Source organism: Artemia sp. Qi Xiang Cuo, chromosome 16, assembly GCF_049724085.1.
Source record: "Artemia sp. Qi Xiang Cuo chromosome 16, ASM4972408v1, whole genome shotgun sequence".
In the NCBI taxonomy this organism is placed as follows: Eukaryota; Metazoa; Arthropoda; class Branchiopoda; order Anostraca; family Artemiidae; genus Artemia; species Artemia sp. Qi Xiang Cuo.
Window position 1 is genome coordinate 41,473,819 of NC_142809.1, and position 11,756 is coordinate 41,485,574.

At 34.0% G+C, this 11,756-nt stretch overlaps 1 protein-coding gene and 1 pseudogene across 1 annotated transcript; both read right to left on the minus strand.

Annotated features, from left to right (window-relative positions):
* Window positions 1-2,376: 2,376 nt before the first annotated feature.
* On the minus strand, window positions 2,377-3,588 carry LOC148942913 (uncharacterized). The gene has a single exon (XM_089102394.1). The coding sequence runs from the start codon at window positions 3,586-3,588 to the stop codon at window positions 2,377-2,379; it is 1,212 nt and encodes a 403-aa protein (XP_088958520.1).
* A 2,639-nt stretch (window positions 3,589-6,227) lies between these two features.
* Window positions 6,228-6,993, minus strand: LOC148942914 (uncharacterized; annotated as a pseudogene).
* Window positions 6,994-11,756: the final 4,763 nt, after the last annotated feature.

Consider the following 11,756-nt stretch of genomic DNA (forward strand, 5'->3'; position numbering starts at 1 on the left):
GCTGCTCTTCTTAAAAAGTATGAGCTTGGATTATCTCTAAATAGCATGAGTGAAATATATTGAAAATTCATCCTTTAACAAGGACTCTAAAAGACAAAAACTTTGTATTGCACATTCAAGTTTTATGAATAAATAACTGAAAAACATTATTAAAAAACATTAGTATTTGTTAACTGAAATCTATATTATATATGAGAGAAAGTTCTATTTTATACAAAACACTCCCTCTTTAATTTTTTCTGAAGATTCAATGAATCGAGTTCTAAACAGGCGGTCCGGTTGTTTTTTCAATATACATGTCTGTACGTGTTCATTTTCAGGTGAGTCATTTATTGATATCTGTCAAACACGTGTAATTGGTTCAGTTTTTCTTCATATTTTATGCAACATTTTTCATGTATAGGAATACTTATTGTGTCAAAACCAAGAGGTTTTAATTTAACGGTAACGTTTTAAATAGCAGATATCCATTTACTTTTCGACAAAACGGTTTGTCCGTAGGATTGCGTTTTTAAAGAAAGGGCATACAAATGAGTCATTAGAAGATTGTTGTAATGATACATTTTCATTTATTGGAGTAATTATCTTTGACTTTTTATAAGATGATGAGGAATGCATACATAATTATTTATTAGTTCATATACTATTCATGTTGAATATAGTTGCTAAAAAGACATTCATTTAAATCAGCGACAGTGGTTCAGTTTACCCTACGATGAGCGAGGGCGAGGTTTAATTTGTGACTCAGTGGGGATGCATTCTTTTTCTATAGCTTAAACATTTTACAGTTCAATCACGTTGCCATACCCTGGAGCATGGTATACCGTACAAAAGGTACTACAATAATCTCTGTTTACTTAACAGGAGTGGTCATTACGATCAGCACATTACAATATGGGTAGCCAGAGAGACGCCTACTCGCGGCTGAGATTGATCAACATTTTTTGATACTCGAGCTTGGGTCAATGGTTTATTAAAAAGATAAACATACGAGGTAGTCTTATTTTACAAAATTTACCAGCAAAGGTAATGTTTCTAAATAGATTTGCACATTACCTTAATTACACAGTATATATAAAGTTTTGTAAAAAGTAAGATTTCTTTCCCAATCAATCAGAACTCACGCCGGGTAGGAACGTGTCAAAAAAATGAACCACGTCCTCGCTACTTAAAAATAAAGAATTATACACTCCCTAGTTTAATCTTAAAGACCAGTAAAAAGACCGTGTCTGTTGATGTTTTGATATAAAATCATACAGCAGGTCAAAGGGTTCATGTCTAGTGTAACCAGATTTGTCCAGAAATCAAAACGTTAGCGTTGTTTCGAGTTTTGATATAACTGTATATATATATATTTTTTTTAGAACAGTGGGACAATTATATTTAAGGTCTAGAACTTGATAGTCCAAGATATTTAACTCCTACCTCGCACTCACTGGCTGGCAAAAGTTAACCTCTGGAGAAAACTCTTATTACTATTTTATCTCCATACAGTTTCTACGTAAGAATGATTATTACACGTGTCTTTTGGACATATTTTATGTAAAGAGTCTGACTTAGGATGTTTAGTTATTATTTTTAAAGTAATTTCGGTACCGTATCAAAGGTGGGTGTGTTTCAAATAGAATTTTTGAAGTAGTTGCTGTAGATTCGTTTTATCTGTTGTTCTCATCAGCGTTAGCTGTTTTGGTTTTTCCAAGTATAGTTTTTTATCTTGTCGTTTTAAACGGAAGATTTAGTATGTTTACTCTCACAGTTCAGTGGTAGGTCGTTTCTTAGATAGCTTTGTTGTTTAGACCAAGTGAATTAAGTTTTTGTTTGAAACGTTCGATTTTTTGTGATGATATTCAATGTTTCGAGGTTTACCTTGTCTTTTTTAGCACTGCTGGTGTGGCCATTCGTATTTGTAAGTTTTTCTTTTAAAACTTTAATATTTAGTATGTTAAGTTGTTATCTCTCTTTGTTTGGATTGTAAGTGTTAGACCTCTTTGTGTTTAAGAGAGCATTTTGGAATAAGTTCTTTAGTTTTTATTTGTCTTTTTTTAGAATGTATTTATTAGCTGTAATGTTTTTTCAAAGCATTTGCCGGACGTGCTTGTTAGAAAAAATTAGTTATAATATATAGATGTTATTTGTTCTGTTTATAGTGTATATGGTAGCTATGTTTCTAATTATAAGTTAATTTTATAAGTTTTCATCTTATAAAATATGATTTATAATGTTTAGTCCTACTGTGTCTTTGTTTAGCTTGTGTGTTTTAGCTTTTTTGGTGATCCAAATCGTATTTTCAAAGTTTTTTGTGTTGTTTTTCTGACTGTGTTTTCCTCTATTTGTGTGTTGGTGTGTCTGAATAATTGTTTGTGTATGTTTTCCTATTTAGACAAAACAGAGCCTGAAGAAGCACAAGCATGATATTGCTTCACATTCACTACATGCAACAGCTTGAAAGTTCTCAAATATGAGCTGCTTTTTTTCTGTCATCTTTTTTCGACAGTTATAACATGTGTCTCTTCTGTCCTGCATTAAAAAAGATTCAAGCACCTGGACCGAAGATTTGATTAAATGTTTATTAATTATTTCAATAGCTTTCTTATTTAACATTTCAGTATGATCGTTATATAAATCTATTAATTTCTGCGATAGTACAGATATTCCTTTTGACGTCTTGTACTTAGAGGGGGATGTAAGATCAATTGACATTGCACGTCCCAAATATGCTATTTCTTTTGTGTAGTCTTGTTCATATTTGACAACAATAAGCCCAGAGCTTAAAGAATCTACTTGTTGAGCTTTTCTGCACGAGTCAATTTCAAGTTCTATGTAGTGTTTATCCACTCCCGTCATCATATTTTTTAGGTTGGAAGGAACTACCCTCCCCTGAGCGTGGTTTAACGGCTTCTGGCTATCAAAAAGATAGAAAGTTTTCTTGGAGAAATCAAATAGTCCCAAAATGAAATGATTCTTGGACTTCGTATTCATTATATCACACATATTGACACACAATGGAACAGAAAACATACTGCAATCATTGGAAACATCACTAAAACTCTCTCTAGGTTTATCTGGGTAAGTATTCAAAGCATCTATACTTGTTAAGTTGAAAGTAGAGTATCTATCGATAGTTCTTGCTGACGCACAGCTAGAAGTTACAAGATTCACGAGGTATGAAACAATTCCAGTTGTGAGCCAAGTATCAGGCGTCAGCAGTGATTCAAGGTCTTGAAAGAAAATTGGAAACACGTCTGTGTCCCTCAAGGGAAAACCAGCAGCTCTCCACCAATCTAGTTTCTCTGCGTTTTCTACGATAGCAGAATCGGTAGATTTGACAACTATTCCAAAAAGTCTTTTTAAATGCTGGATCACTTGCTTTGCTTCGTCATACAAATCACTTATGGGCCCTTTAAACGCGTAACCATGACAAAGGGCTGTAGGAATTATAGTCTGGTTAGCTTCAACACAAAGATTCGGTCTCCTTACCCTTTTTTGGGGTTTCACTAGTTGAATGGGGCTATGCAGCCTTTTTCGAACAGACTTCACAAACTGTACATCTTCCGCTTGCTTTGCAACTTTTGAATTAAGGAGTCCCATCAGCGCTTTTCGATTAGGGTTTGGAACTATTTTTAAATGAATATAATTCAATAATTTCTTTTTTTTTTCAATTCTTTAACCTATTATGAATGTATTCTGCTCCCTTCTTGTTTTAAAGTCAGCTTTCGCAATTTCATTAATTGAAGGTAAAAAACTCCCCTCAGTCTTATCATCATTATCATCAGTAGACTAAAAGTCATGGGCTGCTAGAGAATCTGCTGCAGGTTGAATGTTGTAACAGTCCTGAATGGTTAATGAGCTTTTTATTCCAGGCCTCACTTGCCTTTTAGGTCTCACGTTCACGTTCTTGAGTGTTTTCAGCTGTATAACTGATTTTTCTGTTACTAGTGAATGTCCTCGAGATCTTAAAACTGATAGTTTTCAAGTATATGCATAGATTACAAAATTACAAGAACAATCATAAACTACAAACCAAACTAGTCCTCTTAGCACCCTTTGTCACAATTTTATTTCCTCTAACAGTGATTGTTTCTTTTCGTGGTGTCACAACATTAAACTTCTTTCTAGGCAGATTTTAAAAAAGATTCACTTGATTTTCGTTGCAAAATTTAACATGTCACTTTCTCCATATCGTTTCTGATATATCAACTAAACCACTTTGCTAGTAGTCTTCTCTTGTCATATTTATTTCGCAAAAGGAATCTGATGCATCTACTTCTTGGACCATACGCAGAAACATTTCAGTCCTCGATTCAAGTGGATCTTCTTCCTTCTTGATATGAACTACGTTTTCCTTATGTGCCTTCTCAAGGAGTCTATAATCTCCTATTCCCTTATCTTCATGAGACATCTGGGTATAATATTCATCGTCTAAACAAAGAAGACCCAAGATACATCTGTCCATTGATATATCTCGCTTTTGCTGTATAACTCTCTTCATCACATCATTGAATGACACTTTGGTATTGTTGGTTATTCCGGAGACTAGATTAAAATCAAGAATCTGGGAAACGATGAAGGCACAATCATACTTCAATATGTGAGATTCCAGATTATCTCGAAAGTAGGTAAATGCAGGGACGGACCATTTCACGAGCCTGTCAGTTCTGATTTGGTACCACTCATCTTCACTTTTTGATCTTAGCAACCGAAGAATATCGTCTTGAACTACCTCGATGTCTTCTTTAGATGCCCCCATTTTCTGAAGTGCATGTTTTGCATTGATCCGATAGTGTAGCCAGCAATGAGCAGCCTGAATAAGAGGAAATATTTTTTTTCTCGCAACCTCTATACCCTTTTCTCTATCACTCACAAAAAATTTTTTCGGTGAATTCATGCTTGGTGCTTTCTTCATTAGAACTATAAACAGCTCTTCATGCGAATCAGCTGATCTATTAGTGTGAAGTAAAAATGCGAATGAAATCAGAGTTGTTGTCCCCTTGTGTTTGAAGTCAGGGTATCGGAATGTCAGAGCTGAAACCCAGTAATTTCCAATGTTATATTTGGTATCATTATAGAACACTATAGGGATACCGTGTTTTACAAAGTAATCAACCTCTAAGATGGCAAATTCTGATATACAGGTGACGGCTGCTTCTCCTTGCCCAAAAATATTTTATGTCACAACAAAATCAGTTTCCGTCATAAGATATCGAATTATGTTTCATGTTTCTTTGGATATTTCGCTTTTTCTGGCCAAAGAAATGGCACCCTTTACCTGCCGCTGACTTCTTGGAACATTTGTCTGCAGCTCAGTCACTGTCTTTCTCAACTCGAGATGAAACTGGTCTCGGGGCGTCAGTGTTGTGGTGTTTACTACATTTTTGGCTATTATTAATAAAGGTTTCTCAGAAGGAACAAAAGGGATAGCTTATATTCCTTCTTTCTTTTTATGGTTTACATGGGGGTCACAACTGAATTTTCTGTCACTAGTAACAACATAATGAGTTACCGTATATAGGCCATGATCAAAGGGACAGTTGAATGCACATTGTTTATATTGAAAGATATATCTCTTCAAATGAACCATCTTGCCTTCAATCATTTGTTGATTAACTCTCTTTCTGAAGTTTGGATGAACAGGGTGTACAGATACTGTGTGTCCCCAACTATTTCTGCTATATCGGTAACAATCGGCCTTGAAGTCTTGTAAGTATTCAAAACTATCTGAACGTACTAAAAAATACTATCTGCAGGAGGATATGCTGGAACTTTGTTCTTGCAGAGTCTAAACTTTGATATACCAGGTTCGAGAACGGTCCTTAATATTATGGCAGCCTCAGTAGATCTAAGTGCCGATTTATTGGTTTCTTATAGATGTGGGTCCACTGGATTAGGAAGTGAGGCGCCATGTATTGTTTGAATTACACTTGGCCGATCATTTTGAAAATCTTGTACTTTTTTGTACAAAAAACCAACATTCAGAGAAGGCTTATTAAAATCAGATTTATTTTTCTCAGGCTGTGTACTATAAATCTGTGTTTAGTAAGATCCCTGTTATTTGTCTTCACATAATTTATTGTCTATGTATACCGTTTTGTTAAAGTTACTGTTTTGTCATGTGTTTCTTTTATTGTTTTCAACATAGGCGTCATTCATCTGGAACTAATTTTCTACTTCCAGTCGAAAACATTCCACCATATTCTCTTGGTAGTCAACCTTTTCAATGTACTTGCACTCTTTAGTGTCCATGCACTCTTGAATGTCCATGCACTAGTTAATTTCCATGCACTCCTTGAACTCCATGTCCAGCTTATCATTTTCAAAGTTCCCTTCGGTATCAATCACTGGATTAGGAAGTGAGGCGCCATGTATTGTTTGAATTACACTTGGTCGATCATTTTGAAAATCTTGTACTTTTTTGGACAAAAAACAAACATTCAGAGAAGGCTTATTAAAAGCCGATTTATTTTTCTCAGGCTGTGTACTATAAATCTGTGTTTCGTAAGAGCCCTGGTATTTGTCTTCACATAATTCATTGGCTATGTATACCATTTTGTTATTATTAATTTTTTCCTCTGGGTTTCTTTTATTGTTTTCATCATAGTCGTCATTAATCTGGAACTCATTTTCTACTTCCAGTTGAAAACATTCCACCATATTCTCTTGGTAGTCAACCTTTTCAATGTCCTTGCACTCTTTAGTGTCCATGCACTCCATGCACTTCTTGAACTCCATGTCCAGCTTATCATTTTCAAAGTCCCCTTCGGTATCAATCTTTTCTGACACCTTTGCTTTAAAGTGTGTTTGGTAACCATCCTTATTCATTTTAACTCCCTGTTGTTAATCTTCATCTGTGGATTTGCACAATATACTTACCATTTTGAGCTCACATTCTTTCAAATACCTATTCTTTCTTATTTCAAGCTTGAGAATTTCATTTTTTTATTTGTATATGTTGATTGATGTGCCACGAGAGCCTCTTTTCTTATTGTTTTTACCCATCATCCGAATAGAAATTACGACTGAAACTAAAAAGACAAGAATTTCATTGTCTTAAAAACGACCTCCACGAGTCTGTGACAGGGTATTAAAACTTATATGATTAAAGCATTACTATAGAGTAGCTGGATGTCAAAGCTCCATCAAAAAGGTAATGAAACTGCTTCTCTTTCAATGGCTTTGAAATTTGCTCAAAAAAAATTCAAAAGAATTTACTGAAAAAATGTGCATTGTTAGTTTATAGTTTTATATTATAACGTTGATCCTTACTTTCATTTGAAAATTATTCTTTTTTTAAATTTGTTTTCTTATCGTTTTTCTAATAATGCTGGTGAATTTTAAATCATAAATTAAAAGTACAGTATAATAAAACAGTTTTTTGTAATAAAAATTACAGGGAAAAAAATACTTAAACCACTGAGCTTCCTGGAATTAATGATCATTATTTTCAATAGTTCCTTACAGTTATACGGACTATTATATAGATTTTACACTTTTTGTCGTTGATGTTTTGAAAAACAAAAGCACGCTGTTCGAGATACAGATAGTTTTCAATAAAACGGAAAGGACATAACATACCTTAGACTTTTATGGTTTGGGAAGGGAGAAAGGGGCAGTAGCCAAACTCCTATTGGTAGTAATTTTTGTTGACCATATAAAATTAGGGGGACAAAAGTATTTTTGTCCCCCCTTGATAAATTCCCCCCGGGAAATTCCCCTGAGCCCCCCTGAACATGGGCTTGGGTTTCACCCTATACCGTGTTGGTTTGAGGGATATCAGACCAAGAGATTACATTTAAATGCCAAAATAGTCAACAAAGTTCGGAGATTGCTGTTTTCTTCAAAATAGTTGACAGGTCCAATAACTGTCTTTTGAGATAAAATGACCCCCTACAGCCCCTGGAGGTAAGCTTTTAAGTTATAACAAATGTCTTTTGTTTTATTTGTTATTGGGAAGTGTGCATACACATATGCTGATATTTATTCCTTAAAATCTTAATTATTTTTTATTTCTTAAAATTATAAAATTTAAAACATTAAAAAAAATTTCAGTAAATTACAAATTATATTCTATCTTTTAGAAAGAATAGAGTTTAGAACCCTACTTAGGTTAATTTCTGCTCGTTATGAGTTTGAATTGTTTTAATTTTTGTTTGTTTTGGTTTTCATTTATTTATTGATGCTGATATATGGTAGTTGTATGCTTGTTAGATTATTTTATTCTATTCTTTTTTAATTTTTGTTTTAATGGAGTTCTTTATTTTTTTTTGTAAAATTATTTTTTTCAAAAATTTTTTTTGATTAATTTTTTTTCTTTTTATATTTAAATATTTTTTTTAATTGAGAAAGATTTAGACTCTTCTGAATTTAAAAATCCATACCTTACATAATAACCTTAAATACCCCCTGGGCATAAACTATGACCCTTGCCCCTAATCTCTGGGGTCTGTTTCAACCCTAAAAGCCTTGTTGTATGATATTTAGACTATTTTGAATAGAAGGGGCATCTCAAAATTTCTAGTAGACGCACTTTAGGACAATACGACGTGTGGGTAGGGTGGAGAGGGTAGCTGCCCTCTGATCACTGACTCTTACTAGATTCTTCTGATCTGAAAAAAAAATACATTGTGCCAACATCGTTCTTTACTTAGGCACTGCTTCTGCGCTGCTTATGATTTTATTTTTTTTGTCGTCGATGTATTGAAAAACAAAAGATACATATAGTTTTCAATAAAACGGAAAGTACATAACAGGCTTAAGTATTTTATGGTTTGGGAACGGAGAACGGGGCAGTAGCCAAACTACTCTTATTAGTAATTTCTTTTGACAATATAAAAATAAACCAGACTATGCACATAATATTTTTTCAAGAACAATTGTTGCAGTAGAAGCAGTAAGCAATAGCGGTGTCTGCTTTGACAATAAACTTGTCAAACACGCAAAGGTTTTTTTTGTAGCTATATAAAAGCTTCTCATTCTAATATTAAGTAACCCTTGTGTTTCAGGAGACAACATTAGAAAATTTGGGACAAAAATTAAAAATAGTCAAACTTTAGCGTAAAGAACAACGTATCAAGGAGGATCGAAACCTGCTCATACGAAAATAATTCTGGTTAGTTTTAAGTTGTAACGTTGGTCCTTACTTTCAGTTGATAAACATTCTTTTTATTTAAATTTTTTTTCTGATCGTTTTTCTAATAATGATGGTAAATTTTCAATAATACATTAAAATTACAGTAAAATAAAACAGTTTTTTGTAATAAAAATTACAGTGAAATAAACACTTAAACCGCTGAGCTTCCTGGACTTAATGGTTATTATTTTCAATAGTTCCTTACAGTTATACGGACTATTATATTGATTTTACACTTTTTGTCGTTTATGTTTTGAAAAACAAAAGCACTATGTTCGAGATACATATAGTTTTCAATAAAACGGAAAGGACATAACATGCCTTAGACTTTTATGGTTTGGAAAGGGAGAAAGGGGCAGTAGACAAACTCCTATTGGTAGTAATTTTTGTTGACCATATAAAATTAGGGGGACAAAAGTATTTTTGTCCCCCAGCGATAAATTCTACCCGGGCCCTTCACCGGCGCCCCCCCCGGAAATCGGCCGTGGGTTGCACCCCTTACCGTGTTGGGTTAAGGGTTATCAGACCAAGAGATTGCATTTCAATGCCAAAATAGTCAACAAAATTTGGAGATTGCTATTTTCTTCAAAATAGTTGAAAGGCCCAATAACTGTCTTTTGAGATAAAATGACCCCCTACAGCCCCTGGAGGTAAGTTTTTAAGTTATAAAAAATGTCCTTTGTTTTATTTGTTATTGGGAAGTGTGCATACACATATGCTGATTATTATTCCTTAAAATCTTAATTATTTTTTATTTCTTAAGATTATAAAAGTGAAAACATTAAAAAAAATTTCAGTAAAGTACAAATTACATTCTAACTTTTAGAAAGCATAGAGTTTAGAACCCTACTTAGGTTAATTTCTGCTCGTTATGAGTTTGACTTGTTTTAATTTTTGTTTGTTTTGGGTTTCATTTATTTATTGATACTGATATATGGTAGTTGTATGCTTGGTAGATTATTTTATTCTATTCTTTTTTCATTTTTGGTTTAATGGAGTTCTTTATTTTTTTTGTAAACTTATTTTGTTCAAAAAGTTTTTGTGATTAATTTTTTTCTTTTTACATTTACATAGATTTTTTAAGGGAAAAAGATTGAGCCTCTTCTGAAGTTAAACATGAATCCCTTCCATAAGAACCTTAAATACCCCCTGGGCATAAACTATGACCCTTGCCCATAATCTCTGGGGTCTGTTTCAACCCTAAAAGCATTGTTATATGATATTTAGACTATTTTGAATAGAAGGGGTATCTCAAAATTTCTAGTAGACGCACTTTAGGACAATACGACGTGTGGGTAGGGTGGAGAGGGTAGCTGCCCTCTGATCAATGACTCTTACTAGATTCCTCTGATCTGAAAAAAATACATTGTGCCAACATCGTTCTTTACTTAGGCACCGCTTTTGCGCTGCCTATGATTTTATTTTTTTTTTGTCGTCGATATTTTTAAAAACAAAAGATACATGTAGTTTTCAATAAAACGGAAAGTACATAACATGCTTAAGTCTTTTATGGTTTGGGAAAGGAGAAAGGGGCAGTAGCCAAACTCCTCTTAGTAGTAATTTTTGTTGACAATATAAAAATAAACCAGACTATGCACATAATATTTTTTCAAGAACAATTGTTGCAGTAGAAGCACTAAACAATAGTGGTGTCTGCTTTGACAATAAACTTGTCAAACACGCAAAGGTTTTTTTCTTAGCTATATAAAAGCTTCTCATTCTAATATTAAGTAACCCTTGTGTTTCAGGAGACAACGTTAGAAAATTTGGGACAACAATTAAAAATAGTCAAACTTTAGCGTAAAGAGCAACGTATCAAGGAGGAGCGAAACCTCCTCATACGAAAATAATTTCTGTTCGTTTTATGTTATAACGTTGATCCTTAATTTCAGTTGAAAAACATTCTTTTTTTTTAATTTTTTTTATGATCGTTTTTCTAATAATCTACTGCTACTACTACTAACAACTCATCGCAGCACCAAGCCGCCTGAGGCCAACACAGCTACGCACGCTCCTCCTCCACCCCAATCTATTCCAGGCCTTCCTTTTTACACCTGCCCACGAAGTTCCCAGTTCCTTTAAATCTTTCTTTATGACGTCCTCCCACCCCAGACGGGGACGACCTGCTTTCCGTTTAACCCTAGATGGTTGGCCGAAAAGAACAATCTTCGGCAATTTGTCATCCTTCATCCGCACAACATGCCCCAACCACCTCAACCTTTCTTTCATTATAGACCTAGAAAGCGGTATTGAACCACATTTTTCATATAGCCTATTGTTTGAAATACGGTCAGTCAGCCGGGTACCCAGAACAATCCTTAAGCAATTTCTCTGTAAAACATCGAGCAAATCTTCATCCGCTTTTCGGAGCGTCCATGCTTCAGAGCCATATTTGACCACTGTCATCACTGTAGCTTCTAAGATTCTAATCTTGGTTTGTAGACTTATCTTCCTATTCTTCCAGACTTTTTTAACTGTGAAAAAACACTCTGAGCATTGTACATTCTATTTATAACATATTCACTGCTACCACCGTCTGTACAAATACCACTACACAGATAAGTGAAACTAACACTCTGATCTACGCTTTCAAAGCACCAACTCACATTTTCATCGTTTCATATTCCTGGAC

Excerpts from the sequence above, each read along its gene's own strand:
- LOC148942913 (XM_089102394.1), bottom strand. The coding sequence starts at position 3,588 with ATGGGACTCCTTAATTCAAAAGTTGCAAAGCAAGCGGAAGATGTACAG.